This window comes from Danio rerio, chromosome 15 (assembly GCF_049306965.1).
Source record: "Danio rerio strain Tuebingen ecotype United States chromosome 15, GRCz12tu, whole genome shotgun sequence".
NCBI classification, from domain to species: Eukaryota; Metazoa; Chordata; class Actinopteri; order Cypriniformes; family Danionidae; genus Danio; species Danio rerio.
In genome coordinates, this window is record NC_133190.1 from 24,321,271 (window position 1) to 24,340,509 (window position 19,239).

The following is a 19,239-nucleotide window of genomic DNA, read 5'->3' on the forward strand; positions in this document are numbered from 1 at the left end:
TTCGTGGCATAGATTCAACAAGGTACTGGAAATATTCCTCAGAGATTTTGTACCATATTGACATGATAGCATCATGCAGTTGCTGCAGATTTCTCAGCTGCACATCCATGGTGCTAATCTGTTCCACCACATGCCAAAGGTGCTCTATTGGATTGAGGTCTGGTGACTGTAAATGCCATTTGAGTACAGTGAACTCATTGTAATGTTCAAGAATCTGAACAATCTGAGATGATTTGCGCTTTATGACATGGTGCGTTATCCTGCTGGAAGTAGTTATCAGAAGACGAGCACACTGTGGTCATAAAGGTATGGACATGGTCAGCAACAATACTCGGGTAGGCTGTGGCAAATATCCCCCACACCATTGCAACCTGAACCGTTTACACAAGTCAGGATGGATCTATGCTTTCATGTTGTTATTTTAAGTTAATTCAAGTCATTCAAGTTAACGAGTGGCCAAAATGAAAAAAGAAGTTTTCCTTTTTTTAGTGTTTAGTAAATATATCATTAAGCTTCAATGTATGATACATTGATTAATTCGATCAGCAGTGTGTTAGAGGAGTGAAACTAACCGTTGCTTGGAAATTAAAATGCCCATTTTCAGAGTAAAATCTATTATTAAAACTTTTTATTCCGTTAGACTTCCTGTCATTTTTGAGGTTGTGAGGTTTTACCCTGAAATAATCTACAGTAGCATATGCAAAGTGTGCGGTTTGTTTATGTATGTTCAGCTTGTGTGGCTGCTACTGCATGCATATTTATTGCACATGCATATAAAATGGACATTAAAGTTAATCTCACTGAATGCAATGCATTTTCTACAACCTGCATACAGGAGAGTAGTTATTGCACCTGCACAGATATGAGCACTTAACATACAGACTGATTCTTGTAATATCTGAGAGAAGAGTTCCACATTTCTACAATGGCATTTTCTGGACCAGCAGGCGGCAGTATTGTACTAGTACTGTTGTATGTGTTCTGAAGAGTTCTTTTTTATTTTTTATTTTCTAGGGGTAAAATGTCACAAAACACCAAATGAAAAAAAAGCATTGCAGGGACTTAAGGCAATTAATCTTGAATATTTGACAAAAGAGTTTTGCTCTTTACAAAGTGGGTTTCCTTGCACCGTGTGAATACGCAGAATATGTTTTTACAGTGCTGAAGAGGATTCATAAATTAATCTGATTAAAATGTTTTTCCCAACCATGTATAATTATAGGATGTTGGTGCCATGAGGTGGAACACAACACAAAATCACACATTTGACTATTTGGTTCTGACCCAAATATTTATGCTACAATTAAATGATTAAATCAAAATAGGCCTGAGTTGTTATACATTAATATGCCAGTGGTGTTGCCGTATACATTTATGAACAATGGTTTATGAATGTAGTGAAACTTTACACTATAGCAGTCTTGAAGGATTCTGTCTAAATCTGTCCGATTTTCAGTATAGTGACACGCAAATTTAAATAGGCTACTGTGTGAATTCCCTAATTCCCTAAACACCAACTATGCATTTGTTTCTTGCATTTTTCATTACAGTTATATAGCCTTTGCTATGGTTGGCTCTTTCTTTCTTTCTTTTCCTCTCTTCTTCACTTCTTTGCTTCCTTCCTTCCTTCCTTCCTTCCTTCCTTCCTTCCCTCCTTCTTTCCTCCTTCCTTCCTTCCTTCCTTCCTTCCTTCCTTCCTTCCTTCCTTCCTTCCTTCCTTCCTTCCTTCCTTTCTTTCTTTCTTTCTTTCTTTCTTTCTTTCTTTCTTTCTTTCTTTCTTTCTTTCTTTCTTTCTTTCTTTCTTTCTTTCTTTCTAAATATAACTACCATGGACATAAGCTTTTTTTTCCGGATGCATCTTTAATAGGTGTCTTCGGGCTCCATTTTATGGTGTTTTTAAAAACGGGGCGAGAACCAGAATTGAGAAACACTACTGTGAGACAATTGCAGCAAAAACACTGTATTTATATTTACAGCACTATTTATCTATACTGTAAACTATATACTGTAATTTTTACAATTCATTTATTCATTTTCATCTGCTTTTCTAGGGCCAGGTCGCAGGGACAGCAATCTCAGGAGAGAAACTCAGACTTCCCTTTCCCCAGACACTTCCTTCAGCTCCTTCGGGGGGATCCCGAGGCGTTAGCAGGCCAGCCGAGAGACACAGTCCCTCCAGCTTGTCCTGGGTTATCTTTCAGGCCTCCTTACAGTGGGACATGCCTGGAACGCCTCCCTTGCTTTAGGCATCCAGGATGCATCCGAAATAGATACCCAAGGCACCTCAGCTGACTTCTCTCGATGTGGAGGTGCAGCGGCTCTACTCCGAGCTCCTTCCAGGTGATGGGTGCGCCATGCCACCCTGCGAAGGAAACTCATTTCAGCCTCTTGTATCAGAGATCTTCTCCTTTTGGTTATGACCCGAAGCTCATGACCATAGTTGAGAGTAGAAATGGAGATTGACCGGTAAATCGAGAGCTTTGCCTTTCGACTCAGCTCCTTCTTTAACACAACGGATCGGTACATCAACAGCATTACTGCTGCCGCTGCACCGATCTGCCTGTCAATCTCACGTTTTATCCGGCCGTCAATCGTGAATAAAACCTTAAGATACTTGAACTTCTCCACCTGGGGTAAGGTCTTTTCTCCAACCTGGGGATGGCAAACCATCTTTTTCCGTTGTAGCACCATGCCCCCCCCCCACTTCCCCCAGTGCGTGCTGAAGGTCCATGTTCGGTGAAGCCAACAGAACAACATCATCTGCGAATAACAGAGATAAAATCTTGTGGTCCCTGAACCGGACCCCTTTCAGCCCAAGGCTGCGCATAGCAATTCTATTGCATAATAGTCCTACAGTATACTTTATATCACAGTTAAATACCGTGTAAGTTACAAAAATTGTTAACAATGTGTGTCCGTGCTTTAATTCAAACTGCAGAACACAAGTGTTTGATGCAATATTAATCTGGTCAAAAACAGCACTAAATAGCTGAATGTGACTATGGCTACATTGATGCATCATTTGATTTTAGTCTTGTTCTTCACACTAAGTGAATGATAATTTAGAAAACTCACCCTCGTTTTTGAATGCAGTTAATGCTCCTGAAACTTACAGAGGGTATAAGAACTATTTAGTTTACAAATGCAGATGTTGCTCTCATAAACTGTGTACAGAACAGGATTAAGCACAGAATGGGTGACCTGACAATCAAATTTAGCTGCAGTGTGTACTTGACTTTTCATCACCTGGCAGATCATATGTAGTGATCTGAACTGAGAACAAAATTGAAAAACACAGGAATCCAGAAAACTCTTACAGTTCAGTTTATAGTGGAGAACATGGTGTGACGCTTCGAAGCATAATATGTGAAATATGTTCTCTAGCTCAGGGGCTTTTTTGGCACAAACAATTGTAGAGTACATGCTTTATTGAAAGCTGTTTGTCAGATATCAGCATAACTCCGTCTAAAGTGATCCTTTAGCCTTTAGCAGGGGTGTTTGAGTTTGCTGCTCTCCAAAGACAATAGCTGATGCTCGCATGCGAGACAAACCAACAAAAGTTTTTGGCGTCCTGTGTTTCGCACCTTGTGGCAACTGATCACATTTCTTGTATTCATAATGATTCTATTCCCAGGAGATGATGCAACATTTTACATTTCAAATGATTCATAAAAAGAAACTTAATTCACTTTCTAAGGTTTTGACATTGAATATGGTTACAAATAATGTCACGGGATGAACAAAATGGTTACACTTTACAATTAGATTACATTTGATAACGTTCTTATTTACTAACATACCAACAAGTAATACATTCCTTTTATAGTATTTATTCCTCTTTATGTTAGTTTAAATAGTAAAATGATAACTGCTTATTTTTAGTACGTTAGCACAACTTAGATCATTAACAATGAATTATTTCATACTGCACTGTAAATAAATGATCATAATAATGACTAAATATTCTATATATAATATTTATATTACACTCAAAATTATTTTTGCTACTTGTTTAAACTAATGAACTACTAAACTAAGACTACTGAACTACTAAAATGGGCTCAATCAATAGAATTTTAATTTTTGTTTTTTGGAGGTGGGGGGCAACTTAATTGTTTTATCTTCATTCCACTTTAGTTTGTAAAATTAGTTGATTTAGTTAGTTAACTTAATCGATTTGTGTTGGAAGAGCATGAAGCTATTTTGTTATTGCTTATTATTTCTGAGGGTTTCTTTTTTTAATCTGTACCTTTTCATGTTTTATTGTGTTCTGATGCTCTTGTTAGCGCTTTAAGTATGAGAAAAGCGTACCATAAATAAATATTATTATTGTTGTTGAACCTAGCATTTTTTATTAAGATTGATTATGAATCAATATTAAATATTCATATTGAAATAAGTTTGATTATACTTATGCAAACCTCAAAACACCTACATATTCCTTAATAGTCATTAATATCAACGTTTCTGAAAATTTTTACAAGTGTCCACTTAATATGCATCAAATTGCACTGTCACTCATTAATAATCAGAACCTGAGGGGATACATGTTTTAATCTTGAAAGAAACAGGACAGATGAGACACTCCCTGCACCTATTAAATTCTGCTTGGGGTCCAACACTATATATATCAACTCTCAGTCTCATCACCTTCCTCAAATACTGTCCATTCACCTGCCGGGGACTTACACAGGTATGACACACTCATTCTTTACATTTATATCTACTGTTTTTTTCTCTTTATGGCGAGACACTGTAATTAAATAAGGTCAAGAAAATCTGCAAAAAATCTGCATACTTTTTTTTCGCACAAATATCTGAATATTGGATGAAGTCAGGTTGAAAAGTCTTGCTTTATTGTTTTTTTTATTTAAAGCTTGTTACTGAGAGGAATTAGGGTAATCTTTTTTATCACTCCATAGTTCAGAAAATACTGCAAACAGTCAGAATAAATTTTTTTATGTTTTGTACAATAAAATGTACATAAAGGCAAATCATTTATGGATTTATCCCACTGTAAAAAAAAAAAATCAGAATAAGGATATGGATAAAACTGAAGTTAAATGCATCATTGCTTCTGAAGTGGAGATTTATGGCTCAGTGTAGAAGAGAAAACTCGAAACATTGAGAAATAGGCCTTTAAAAATATGTATTTTTCATTCATTCATGTTCCTTTGGCTTAGTCTCTTATTTATCAGGGGTTGCCACAGCTGAATGAACCATCATATGTATTGATATTGAAATAAAAAAAAGAGTATATTTTGCATATATTTTTTCATTAGACCAGAGATATCCAAACTATGGCACTTTGACCAAAATTGGTCCATTTCAACCTTTGATTTGGCCTGCTATCCTGAGAATGGAGATTGTCATTTTAAATTTAATGTACCCTTTTTTCTTTGTTTTATTGTATAAACTACAAAAACTATCTGAAATTAAATGTTTCAATTTAAATGGTGTAAATTAATCAGATTTAGTTTCAAATGTACACACGATGGATAGAGGAGAATGCAGAGGCTTTGGTGAGTAAATTAAGGAAGTATCTGCTTGAGTAGTGTATTCTGCATTGAACTCCTCCATGTTATAAATGTGTTTATGTATTTGTTGGAATAAGTTATAATTGAAAAAGTTATATGATTTAGAGTAAGGTTTTCTATGTTTTTTTATATTATGAAAAAATTATATGAATTAAGAAATTACCCATGACAACTTCAATGTAACATAGTTTGGTATATTTATCTTCGGTTCACGGCTATCAATGATATTTGGTTTTTGGCCCTACATACGAAAAAGTTTGGGCACCCCTGCATAAGACTGAAGTAACAATTCAATGCAATTCAATTCAGCTTTATTTGTATAGCACTTTTACAATGTAGATTGTGTCAAAGCAGCTTCACATAAATGGTCATAGTAACTAGAACAGTGTAGTTCAGTTTTTAGTGTTTAAGTTCAGTTCAGTTCAGTTTAGCTCAGTTCAGTGTGATTTAATCATTACTGAGAGTTCAAACACTGAAGCGCAAATTCATCGATGTGTTGCTCTACCAATCCTGAACGATGTGAGCCAGTGGCGACCCTATGGAAAGCCAAAATTTCTAAATTGACAGGTGCATGAAAAAAAAAGGCATTTTGACAAAAAAGATTTTGACTGCATTTTCTTGCCTAAAACCAATTAGAACTCCCATTAACATTTATTTAACCTTACAGGATATTCAGTCATAGTGTTTGCCTCTACAGCAGGAAGATGCTGTTTTTATGCTTGTGTTTGCTGGCTGTGGTCCTGCAGTCTGTTCATTCCTATAACTGCACCTCAGACAATAACAGGGTTCCAGGTGAGTCTCTGTCAGATCAGACTGATTTTCTGAGCAGTTGGTTGAACACTAATATCCCCTCTCATTTTCTCAGATAACAGTGATTTGGTGGTTCACTGTGGCACCAATATGATCACTCTAGAGGTGAACCTGTGCACTGCGGAATGGGCAGGCTTTAATGCCAGTGGTCTGGCACTGAACGGGCAACGTGATAACAGCCTGTGCTTGGGTACCCCCGACAACACTGTGAACCCTCCTGTCATCCGCTACCAGCTGCCCGTCAATGACAGCCTGCAGAACCCCTGCAGACACTCTCTGCAGGTTTGAAGAAATCAGCATTTTACAACTTTTCTTAATTGTTACATATTGAAATATTTAGGTATAAAATATTTAATACAATACATAAGTCACTTATTTAATATGGATTCATATATTAATCTATACAATTATGTAATAATATAATTCCCCTTCAGATGGGGAACTCCAATGCTATAGTGGAATTAATCCTCTTATGGGATTATTGTTCAGAAAGCCAATCGTCTAAAAGAGTATGTTAACGGGACAATGAAATACCAAAGGAATTGGCAGCGTCAGCTTGCTCACCTGATGCTTGTTGCAATCAATTTAGCATAAAAGCACAGCGAAAGCAAGATGAGGTATCCTTTTTGCTTCAGAGACTTCTCCTGCTAATATCCAGCGATTTCGAGCGAATGAGAGCAATCCTCCAGAGCAGTGCGCATAAAGTTGCAAATTTCCTAAAAGAGCAACACAGTCGTGCAGCACGTCCTTTTCCAGGATGGCGCTCCGACTGTGCGTTTTTGGAAAGGCGAACCACCCCAGCTGTCCCCTGCACTGCAGCGGGCACTCGGGCAGGTCTGAGGATTCCAGTGGGAGATTATCCATTGCCTCCGGGCCTGCGGACCTCCCACTCCTCCAAGCACTCCAACCAAGCTTCGAGCGGAGGAAGCGATCTGTCTAACCAGGCCCTTACGTTCGATGACACAGGGGACCAGACGTCCACTGCTGCATCAGAGGAAGGGCTTTCATTGTCCGACGAGGCTCCAGACCTGCTTGCCCCCTCCGGGCAGGTGAGTGCTGTCAAAACAAATCCTGATATTAAGAGCTGCTTCAGCCGTGGGGTTGGAGATGGTTTATCCCCCAGCTCCGCGGCTGGACCGACTAGATGGGTGCTACGTAGAGGACAAGAGGGCCAAGCTTTCGAAGCCTCTCGTCCCCTTCTTCCTGGAGGTGCACAGTAGGCTCACGCCATCCTGTTGGGCATCTTTTTCTGCCCGTGCTGCGTGTCTCTCCGCCCTCACCACTCTTGATGGTGGAGCAGCCAGGGGGGGTATGAGGTGATTCCTCAAGTTGAGCGTGTCATTGCGGTCAATCTTTGTCAGCGTGGTGCCTCTTCTTGGTGGAGTCCACCTCGTCTCCCGTCCAAAGCCTGTAGGTTATCTGCCTCCCTCGAACCAGAGCTTACAAGCCTGTGCGCCAGGCTGCTTCCACCTTGCACACTATGGCACCAACCAGTGCTACCAAGTGCAGGCGCTGGCCCAGCTGCACGAGGTGAGTCCGACTCAAGCTTGCTTCACAAGCTCTGCACCACAACTGACTATGCTCTTCGGACCACTAAGTCCGCTGTGTGTGCATTGGGGAGGACGATGTCCACATTAGTGGTCCAGGAGCGCCACCTCTGTATCTCCTCATTCCTACAGGCCAGAGTGCCTTTAGGATAGGCGTCCAGTCATGTTGTTGTTCAACAGATGCTTACAGCACGGGCTGGGGGGCTGTGTGTTGTTGGCATGCAGCTGCGGGCCTGTGGAAAGGAACCCAGTTGCATTGGCATACCAATCGCCTAGAGCTGTTGGCAGTCTTCCTCACTCTCCACCATTTTTTTCCGGTGCTGAAGCAGCAGCACTTCCCGGTCAGGACAGACAGCACGGTGGCGTATAACAACCGCATAGGGGTATCCGCTCTCGCCGCATGTCTCAGCGCACCTCCCCTCTGCTCCTCTGGAGTCATACATGACTTAAATCGCTGCTCTCAACGCCAACGCGCTCTCACGGCAGCCTTTACATCCTGGAGAATGGAGACTCCACCCCGAGCCTGTTCAAATGATATGGGCGTGATCGATCTGTTTGCTTCCCCCAAAAACGCTCATTGGCAGTTGATTTTTTTCCCTCACCAGGGGTGCTCTCGGCATGGATGCACTGGCCCACAGCTTGCCTAGGGGCATGCGCAAATATGAGTTTCCCCAGTGAGCTTGCTCGCGCAGTTACTGTGCAAGGTCAGGGAGGACGAGGAGCAGGTCTTGCTGGTTGCGCCTATCTGGCCCAACCGGACCTGGATGTCAGAGCTCTCCCTCCTCGCGATGGCCCTCCCCTGGCAGATCCCTTTGAGAGAGGACCTACTGTCTCAGGGATAGGGCACCATCTGGCACCCTCGCCCCGGTCTTTGGAACCTCCACGTGTAGTCCTTAGACGCGAGAAAGCCATCTCTCTCACTTACCAGAGCCAGGGCGAGCCGTGTCCCGCAGGAGTGCGTGCGCACTCCACTTGGAGCATCGCATCCTCTTGGCCGTGTGCAAGCGACACCTAATACATTTGCAAGGTTTTACAGTCTACGAGTGGAGCCGGTTTCCTCGAGGGTATTAGGTAACCCTTGGTGATTGAGGAAACAACTCAGTTAAGGTGTTGAAACATGCTTGCTGCGCCATTCTCCCTAACACGGAGGTACCTGCACCTTTTCACTCTCAGTAAAGTTCCCCCCTTAGGTAAGCCCAGACTCAGTGGAGGAGTCACTCGCTGGCACATTGCATTGTAGGTCTGCCCTCTGGTCAGCCTGCGTTTTCACATATGCTTATTCAGCCACGGTGCATCTCCTCCAACCCCCCCCCCCCCCCCCATCACCAACCCACCCCCCCCCCCCACAGGTGGACCCGTGCCTTCCCTCTCCGCTAACCATCTTATTATACGTGTACTCCCCCTTCTCAGGGCTAGTCCATATATTCTGGCATAATATCTCCCCTTTTGGGCAGCAGGTGGCCTCCACAGCATCCTCCCCTTTGAGACTGCACACTTTCCCAACGTATTGTCATATTTAAATTCCTAGAAATATATCTAGAGGCTTGCGGCTCCCGAAACGTATATCTAAAACTGTAGATCTTCTTTGAAGTGGGATAAGTAAGGGCCAGGGAACACATTGGAAGACTGCACCTCTCTATGATGCAGGTGCGCTCAGGCTTGCCTGGCAAACCTCTCATCGAAGGCAGAGATAAGGTGCAGTCATTATGGCGTTTTCCAGACATTTCCCATAAGTGGATTAATTCCACTATAGCATTGGAGTTCCCCATCCAAAGGGGAACGCTCTGGTTACTAAAGTAACCCTCGTTCCCTGAAGAGGGAAACGAAAATACTATATTGCGTCGCCATAATGACTGTCTCTTAGCTGTAGGTATCAGTCTCTTCAGCTTAAAAAGGTTGCATCTTCTTGCTTTTGCTGTGCTTTTATGCTAATTGATTGCAACAAGCATCGGGTGTGCAAGCTGACGCTGCCAATTCATTTGGCATTTCATTGGCCCGTTTATATACTCTTTCAGACGATTGGCTTTCTGAACGAAATTCCCATAAGTGGATTAATTCCACTATAGCATTTCCATTCTCGAGGGTTACTTTAGTATTCAGAGTGTTATATGTATTTTATTTTATTATAGTTTTTTTATTTTTGCATTTTATTGTTCACCCTAAATAATTTGTTCTTTTAAATTCATATATAAGTATGTAAAATGTCAAAATAAGTAATTTATAAACTTGTAAAATAGTTTTAGATTCATAAACATTTTGTATAGCATTATATTGAAAAACAAAATAAGATCCAAAAAGTTGCAACTTTTTTTTCAAATTATAAAATGTAAATTTAAATTTTTTTTTAAAGTAACAAATTATTATAAACATGTATTTTAAAAAATCGTTTTAGATGTAAAGCATTTTACATCACATTTTATTGAATGTCCCCTTTTTAGATTGTGGATGAGGTTCCCAACCAGTCTGGTCCATTCAGCATGTTCTCCAGCATTCAGTCAGTCATTGTCACAGGATACATTGATACACCCAGCTCCGCAGTAGGAGTTGTCAGCTACGCCACAGACCTATACTACCACTTTTCCTGCCGTTACCCACTGGAATACCTCCTCAACAACACTGAGATCACAGCGTGAGTAGCTTTTCAGCTCCATACTACACCTGCTGCAATTCATGGCAACCACAGGACTGACCCGATTCACATTTTTTATGCAGGTCATCAGTGTCTGTGGCCACTAGTGACAACAACGGCACATTCATTGATACACTCAGCATGAGAGTCTTCAATGTAAGAATAAATATTTGTAAAAATCTGTACTATTAATGCGGAATATATCACAATGATTATTGTTCCCATGTCAGAGCTCAGATTATAATAGTCCTTTGGTGGTTCCACCGTCTGGATTACCTCTACGCACTAAAGTGTACGTTGAAGTAAAAGCTGCCAATCTCACTGGAAAGTAAGTATGCTTATTTTTCTATTCTTGCATACTTAATTGAAAGTTTAAATGTGGAATGAAACATAATTTTTGTGCTTTTTCCATAGTTTTAATCTACTGTTGGACTACTGTTTTGCAACCCCGTCACCTTATAATACCAGCAACAACGTGCAGTACAACTTTTTTATTGGGTGAGTTAAACCTGATTAAAAGGTTAGTTTAACCAAAAAAATAAAAAATAAATCTGTCATCAATTACACACCTTCATGTCCTTAATCCCCTGAGGCCAATTTCGAAACATTAAATCTAAAAGTTCAAAACAATCCATGTGAATTCAGTGGTTCAACTGCAATCATATAAAGCTTCAAGAACACTTTTTTTGTACCAAAAAAAGATTATTGACTATGTTTCCATCCGCATTTTGGATATGTGCATAAAAAAAACGGTTGACGGAAATGCCATTTTGTTTATAAGTTTTGAAGATGCGCATAAAAAAAACATAAGAGCATAACTGAATAGGATAAACGTTTTATTTGTTAAGAAAAGATGCACATAAACTACGATGCAAACACTTTTACCGCACAAATACAGTATGTGCATTAATAAAAGTCATGTGATTTTGTTATAAGAGATCCTGTGATGATAAAAATCAGCAAGTGACGTTTTTGTACTCTTTGACTCGTTGGATGGAAACGCTGCTTTATTCCCACAGCTATGAAGCGATATTCTAGATTTGAGCATTAGTTTATTTGCATTTTTAGATGGAAACATAGCTAGTGTCTTCTGTATCAGAACAGGGTGTATGTTCACTACGAGCAATATGACACAACATGCCTGTGCTGTGCTGTTGATTCTACTGGCAATATGTTTTACTGCCCGTGGTAAATGCGCACCCTTATGACCTGAATCAGGAGAGACAAGGTTTTTCTTTCCCTGTCTGGTCTTTGAATGTCTCGGGATCTTTGCTGCTGACTGTGGAGGATAAGGGAGCTCTCAGATTTCATCTAAAATATATTAGTTTGGGTGTGATTGTGGACTGAAACAACATGAGAGTGAGTTATAAATAATTAAATTTCCATTTTTGGGTGAAGTTTTGGTTTAAGAATTTGTGGTAACACTTCACAATTTGGTTACATTTCTTAAAATGAAGTAAGTATGTTAGTTAACATTAAAATCAGAAAAATACACCCAAAGTGTATTACAATTCTCAATATTAAGTGATATATTATAAAGTACACATTCTGCATGATCTTACTGCACATCCACAACCTAACTACTACCTTAATAACAATTAAAAAGCAATTATGAGATAACTGAGTCATAGTTAGTTGTATATTAATAACAAGATTAAAATAGATTGGGCACACTTTATTTTAGTTGAAACCAAGCTGCTTCTACTTTTCTGCAAAATTGCTTTGAAGAGATCATATGTAAAAAGGCCCACACTTTTTAAATTCACCAGTAAAGTTGTTCCAGTGATTTTAAAGCAATTTACCATGTTATGCCGAGTTCAGACTGCATGATTTTCAAAGTCGTCGTGTCACAGATGTTTTCACACAGCATGACTATCTGGGCTAGCGTTTCGTCGCTGCTTTGTTTACACTGCAAGATGGATCTGTGACAAGGACTTTCACATTGCATGACTTTACTATAGGAAGAATCGCCGACAAGTTCGTCCAAACTCCGTCTCACAGCCAACAACACGTAGTATGTCTTTTGTTATTAATACATAATGAGAAAGAAGCCTTTAATGGGGTAGAAAATGTCCATATTTGCTCACCTAGGTTTAAAGGGAATTAGCCATTTCTCCTTAACGTTGATAATAAACTAATTTCTTTCTGTATGAAACGTCAAACAGACACGGTTGCTCATGAGTCCGGTCAAACCTGCACTAGTTTTTCCTCCATTTCGTGGGTCCAAATAAACCGAAAAAGATCACTTTTAACTTCTCCCCCAGCCTCCCGCTAGCCTGCAGCAGGTATACACACACGCACACACAAGTGAATGCCGCTCTCTCATTGGCTGTAGGCGATCGCCAATGTTATTTTCAGTCAAAACTCAATTCACACGGTATGATTTGAATCGCCGACAGCTCCAGATATTTAGCATGCCAAATATCTCGCAAGCATCGGCGACTCATCAGCGATTCTCTCAAATCGCGTCTTTGATAGTTCATACTGTGTGATTGTCACTCACATGCACGAGCAGCGATTTGCCTGTGATTTCAGGCATTTGTCGGCGATTTCTCAAAACTTGTCGGCGAGCCAAAATCGGGGCTAAAATCACGCAGTCTGAACTAGGCATTACTGTGTAAAGGGGTCTTATGACTATACCCACATTAAACGTCAAAAAAAATTTACATGCAAAACAAAATTAACACTTGAACACTCCTGAAAATGCAGATTTTATTAAGAAAAATGATTGGCCTTTGCAAGAAACTGAACATTATTGAACAGCCCAAAGCATGTTGGCGACAATCAGTGTCCTGTTACTTTCATTTTTTAAACTTTTAGGTGACAAGGAACTAAAATTTCATCAGGTGACAGAAATGGATACAAAAAAAGAGTGGCAGAAAGAGTTCTCAAAAATTATACTCAAGTAAATATACCATTACTTGCACAAAATTGTAGTTCAAGTTTAGTATAAAAGTATCTTTTGTAAATATTACTCAAAGTATTAGTAAAAAGTAGCCCTTTTCAAAAGTACTCAAGAGTAGTAAGCATTCTGCTGTGAAAGGCTAATGCTTTTATATGCAATTTGTGCTGGTGTGTGTAAACGTAACATTCTATAGTACTTTTAGTTATTGTTTAAGACTATTTGCCAATTTTCAGACTGTGTAAACCAGGGATGTCCAAACTTGGTCCTGGAGGGCTGGTGTCCTGCAGATTTTAGCTCCAACTTGCCTCAACACACCTGCAAGGATGTTTCTAGAAAGCCTAGTAAGAGCTTGATTAGCTAGCCCAGGAGTGTCTGATTGGGGTTGGAACTAAACTTTGCAGGACACCGGCCCTCCAGGACCGAGTTCGGACATGCCTGGTGTAAACCGTCTCTGGGTCATTGCGTGTAAAGATTTTGGACATCTCCTTGGACACTTTTTGCACAGTTTGCTGCATTTTTTTACAGTGCTCATGTCTTGAGGTTAAGAATGATGCAAATTACTTTCTATGTGCGATTTGATTGAATTTGAAAGAACCGATTTTTCTACTCAGCCAATCACCATAGACAAGAAGAAATAAAGTAGTGACTGCAGTTTGAAGGAAAATAGTGGAGTAAAAGTACCGATACTGCGCTAAATGTAGTATTGTATTAAAGGGAAAGTAAAAGCACACATTTTTAAAACTACAAAATTACAATTTCTGAGAAAAACTACCCAATTGCAGTCATTTGACTATTTGTAATCTGTTACTTTGCACCATTAAAAAGTTCAGTCAGAAAACCAGTTCTCAACAAGGTATTGGTACCGCTGTAGATAATGAGTTAATAGTCATCAGTTTTATGTTACCAAATTGCTCAGAATTGACATTTACTGTACTTCTTGATTGTGTTCTGCTTTTTTAACGCTCCTCTGCTCTCCCTCACAGATGCACTATAGAGAACCGAACAACAGTGATTAATAATGGACTTTCCAAGAGTTCCAGATTTTCATTTGAAGCCTTCCGCTTTGTGGAGCATCGTAATCAGCAGCAGTCTACCATTTACCTGCACTGTATATTGCGTCTTTGCGAGCCAAAGAAATGCAATGAACTGATTAATGTAGGAGTCTTTTATTGCTAGACAGGGGTAGAGATTACTGCTAACCTTCATTAACTAACTTTTTTTAAACAATATTTTACTCTTGCAGGCTTGCAACTCTACTGGAGCACGAAGAAAAAGGGCTGCAGTGCCTTACGGAGCAAAAGCCACAGAATCTGCTATGGTGTCTGTGGGCCCTCTGTACACTGAAGCCCTGGGTGAGCCATCTACATACAGTACACACAACAAACCAGCTCTCAGCTTTTTTTTTACTGCGCTTGACCCTGGGTTATCTTCATTCTGAAGCCTACTTTTAAACGGTGCATGCTTGTCATTTTGGGAGAAGGTACTTTCTGCAGAACCAATGGATGGAGATTGACTTTAAAGTTATCAAATTCCACAAAAGTTACTTTTTTAAGCACATTGTTACAGTTGATGTAAGTTAAAGGGTTAGTTCACCATAAAAAAAAATAAATACACTCACAAAAATGGACTCTTCACATAAAAAATCTTAAATTGACTCTTCTAGAAAAATCTAATTTAACTCTTATTTTTATATGCGCTTTTATATACGCTCTCCACTCAACAAAGAGACATAAAAACTTTACCCAAGACTGGAAAATTGTGTATTGTGCTTTTGTAGCAAAATGTTTGTCTTGCTTTCTAAACAGAAATAGATTGTGCTTTCTTATTTATGAATGTCCTGGTTTTTCTAACACCAAATTCTTCAATGTATTAATCAAACTGTATGTTTGTCGAAATTAAATGAAATTTCAGTTGCAAAAAAACTAAACCAAAAACCAGTTCACTCGCACAGTAAATAAAGTAAAAGGCCTATATTCTAAGGCTTATTATAGAGACATCAAGGCATGTGAACCCAAACAGGCCTGATGCACCTCTAGGCAGGATAATTTATTTCTTCGATTAGTATGTTTGCATTTCGTGATTAGATCTAATGATTAGACTGATCCACACACAAAAAACTGACACTCTTCAGGAATTTTATAGTTGTTGGTTTTAAAGTTTACATGGATGACATAGATGTCATGCTCTTTAATAATGCAGTCCTGATGACAAACCTCCTCATGGAACAAGAGAGCTGCTGTATTTACATTTGTGACAATAAACACTTATCAGCTAAATTATTTTATTATTGTAGGGCAAAGCTCAATGCTTTTTTTTTTTTTTACTGATCCAGGCAGGCCAGAGGTTGAGATTTGACTGGCCTTGCCAACAGCTTCATTGATCCCAGCACAAACAAATAAAACTGATGTTTTGTCCCATGTTATCCTGTATTATATACCAAGTTCATTTCATATACAGGGGGGAAAGGAAAAGAAAGAAATACAGAAGAAGAAAGGGAAAACATTTTGGAAAATGAAAAAGGGGTGGGGGATTGGAGTGTTTCTGTTAGAGTTCTTGTTAAAGTACTTAATAAAAGAGTTCATTATTACATAAAAATCCTTTGTTTTTTTTAAAGAGAAAATCTGATCTTATCAAGCTGCAGGGTGGACATATTTTTTAATCAATGTTGACATCAATATTACATTTTTAGAACCGCAACATTACACTGAAGAAAACAAAATGTGTTGTATATTTTGGCTTCTTGTCACTTCAATCAGTCCAGACTGAATGCCATTATTCCGAAGTATGCGAGACTAACCCAAATTAAGCACTTTAAGCAGGGAAAGTGCTAATAAGACCAATCTGAGACCAATCAGTTTACTTAACTTTAAGCAATTTCTAATAAAAGTGGTTTTAATGTGCCAAGATGTCTAACTTCTCCACTTTTTGATCCTATAGTTAAAGATCTTCCCACTGCATCGCCTTATGGTAAGATATTCTTTTTGAAACATTAATCAAAATACTACACTTGCATCAAAAATGATGAACGTGTAGACACTAACAGCACAGTTTGTTTTCTCTTGTGAAACAGGAGGCAATGAGCCGCAAAACCGGGAAAATATGAATGTGGCTGGAGTAATGGCAGGGGTCATTTTCGCCACCGCCGGTACTGTGGGTCTGATCATGGCTGGATGGTTTGTGCTGAAGAAGTTTGTCTGGGCTGGTGGCCTGCCTCGAGCTTTCCACTAAGACTTCCATCAACTCGCCATCTGTTTAGCGTCGAACGAAGCTTAATTTGATATCCCCGATAAGACGTCTGATCACATCACGGAGTCTGCACAAACCATAAAAGAAGCGCTTTGCATAATGCTTAATTAGCATATTGTAATCTACTTAGACAGCAGCCTGTAGTATGGTCACTTTGAATCTGTCTTTTTTTCAAGCGACTGCAAATATTAATATTAATAGATTTAATGAGTTTTAGATGTGCGCTAATATAAGGTGCACTTAGGCTCAGCTGCATTATTGAATGGAGCAAACTGTGGATGTAATCTTTTTGTAATTTTTATGATCATACATTGTTTCTTATACACATTGCTTTTATATTAGCCCAGGGGTTTTCAAATATTTTGGTTTTTAAATATGATCAAAAGTCATTCTTCCAGAAATGAGAAGGCAACTATATTTTATTTATAAAGACCCTTTTATATTGTGTGTGAAATAATATTATTAAGATAATGTTGTGTCCTAAATCAGTGTTTCTTAATCACGTTCCTTTTCCATGTCTCCTTATATCACACCTGATCCAGAACATCAGCTCATTAGCACAGACTAAAAGACCTGAAATAGAGAGACAGTCCTCGCTGCAGCCCTAAGCCTTACCTTAGTGGGTGGTACAAGGACTGATACATAGTTGATGATCGCCTACACCTCGCCGTAACCTAAACCCAACTTTCACAGTAGCATGAGTATAACCTTAGTGGGCGGTACAAGGTCCGCTATAGTTGGCCATAGTTGGCCATCGCATACACTGTCCCTACCTTAAACCCAACCGTCACAGTAGCAAGGTCCGCTACGTAGTTGACGATCGCCTACGTCATCATGCTGCGGGCTGCAGCGAGGACATCTTGGAAATAGATGTGACAGACGAAGGAGACATCCAAAACATGCCGTGTTAATGGTTCTGCAGGAACGTGGTTGAGAAACACTGTTCTAAATTAAACTAAATAATTGGCTTTTATTTTGGAGGCAGTATAACCAAAGTCAGTCAATCTACTGGCTGTAAAAATTTAGTTTTTCTTTTGAACACAAAACAAGATATCACAACATCTTGGTGACAACTGCCATTCATCACTCACTTAAGGCCCCGTTTACACTGTCAGGTCTTGATGCCCAATTCCGATTTGTTGCCTATGTCTGATTTGTTTGCCTGTCTGTTTACATGTTGTTTTTATTGTGACCCATATCCAATTCATGTGTTTACACTTGCCATACAATTTACGATGTCGCGCATGCATAAAGGCGGATTCTAGCATCTGTGCCAAGATGACATGTATAATCCATTTTTAAATAATATTGTTTTGTTTGCGTCTAACCATCCACACAAAATATTCTTATTATTTTGTTGCTGTTGTACCATGGATATTTTCTCAAATTGACATTAAACGTGGAGCTAATAAATTACTAGATAAAATAAGAATTTAATCGGTTGTCATCAGTTAAACAAGCTGAGTCCTTGCCAGAAGCGGCCCGGACTCTACACACAGACTCGGGCCAGATATGGTTAACAGGAATCATCACAAACGGATGTGCGCGGGCGAGCTGCGGGCCATTCTCGGCCTGGATAACATTTACCGATGCTCGAGCTCGGGCCGATTACTACCTGCTATCTGGGACTAGCCACGATGGAAGAAATTGTCTTGTTTTTAGCTCTGCGAAATATGCGAAGTGTAGTAAAAGCAGTGAATGGTTCAGTTCAGATTTACCCCTACGCAGTTTATGTCATGGTATGGCCCTGATGTGTGTGTGTGTGTAGTTGAAGATGTAGCTTTTGCCTGTGTGTGCAGTGCTGCGCACTGGTGTTGGAGAGAATAAAGTGGTTCTATGTGAAGCCGCAGTGCGTGTATTAATAGCGACAAAAAGCAAAAGTTACAACACGAAGTTCGCCCAACTTTAAAAGGATTTTGAGGCGGAGGTGGAAAAGGGCCATCATCAGAGCTTGCACTTATGGTTTATGTGCTGTATGATGTTCTCCACCATTCAGAGAGAGGTCTCAGGTCTGGTAGGAGCAAATTGTGGCGACTGATCACTTTCCTCCTCTGTGTTTACTCGGATGTTGTTTACCGCGTCGGCATCTCCACATACGCTCGTTCTTCTGTCATTAAACCGCGGAGAAGCACCACATTGTCGTAAGTTTAATGATGTACAGAACGAAATACCTCAACAAATCCAATCTGGCTGTTTACATGACAGTCGCATTGTCACATATCTGATCTATCTCTGATTTATTTCCACATATGAAGGAGGCCTGAAACCAATCTCTGAATATCTGAATGCATGGGTTGTTTTTTTGAGTTTACACATTCATAGAACAGATCCGATCTGTGTCGCATATGAGCAAAAAATAGCAATTGGGTCACATTTAACTGGCAGTGTTTAAGGGGGCCTTACTATAGAAGTGAATGGGACCAAGTACTGTTTGGATATTTGCATTGCTTAAATGTCTATTTTTATTTAGGAAAAGATTGAAGAACCTACAGGATTGGAACGAAGTTTGAGGATAAATACATGATGATAAAAGTGTGATGTTTCCACAAACTATTACTTCAAAAT

The 19,239-nt window shown here is 39.6% G+C and overlaps 1 protein-coding gene across 1 annotated transcript; it reads left to right on the forward strand.

Annotated features, from left to right (window-relative positions):
• The first annotated feature begins 4,654 nt into the window (after positions 1 to 4,654).
• On the forward strand, positions 4,655 to 18,517 carry LOC567816 (zona pellucida-like domain-containing protein 1). Its single transcript, XM_691119.9, has 11 exons — positions 4,655 to 4,693; positions 6,205 to 6,329; positions 6,403 to 6,629; positions 10,333 to 10,523; positions 10,607 to 10,679; positions 10,754 to 10,851; positions 10,938 to 11,021; positions 14,412 to 14,583; positions 14,672 to 14,780; positions 16,366 to 16,395; positions 16,499 to 18,517. Exons 2-11 carry the CDS (start codon positions 6,242 to 6,244, stop codon positions 16,654 to 16,656), a joined length of 1,230 nt encoding a protein of 409 aa, XP_696211.3. The 5' UTR covers positions 4,655 to 4,693; positions 6,205 to 6,241; the 3' UTR covers positions 16,657 to 18,517.
• The last annotated feature ends 722 nt before the right edge of the window (positions 18,518 to 19,239 follow it).

Bases quoted from the DNA above. Each gene is read 5' to 3' on its own strand.
- LOC567816 (XM_691119.9), top strand. From the start codon at position 6,242: ATGCTGTTTTTATGCTTGTGTTTGCTGGCTGTGGTCCTGCAGTCTGTT. The intron at 11,022-14,411 runs GTGAGTTAAACC...TCTCCCTCACAG, and splicing joins CAGTACAACTTTTTTATTGG to ATGCACTATAGAGAACCGAA. The intron at 16,396-16,498 runs GTAAGATATTCT...CTTGTGAAACAG, and splicing joins TCCCACTGCATCGCCTTATG to GAGGCAATGAGCCGCAAAAC.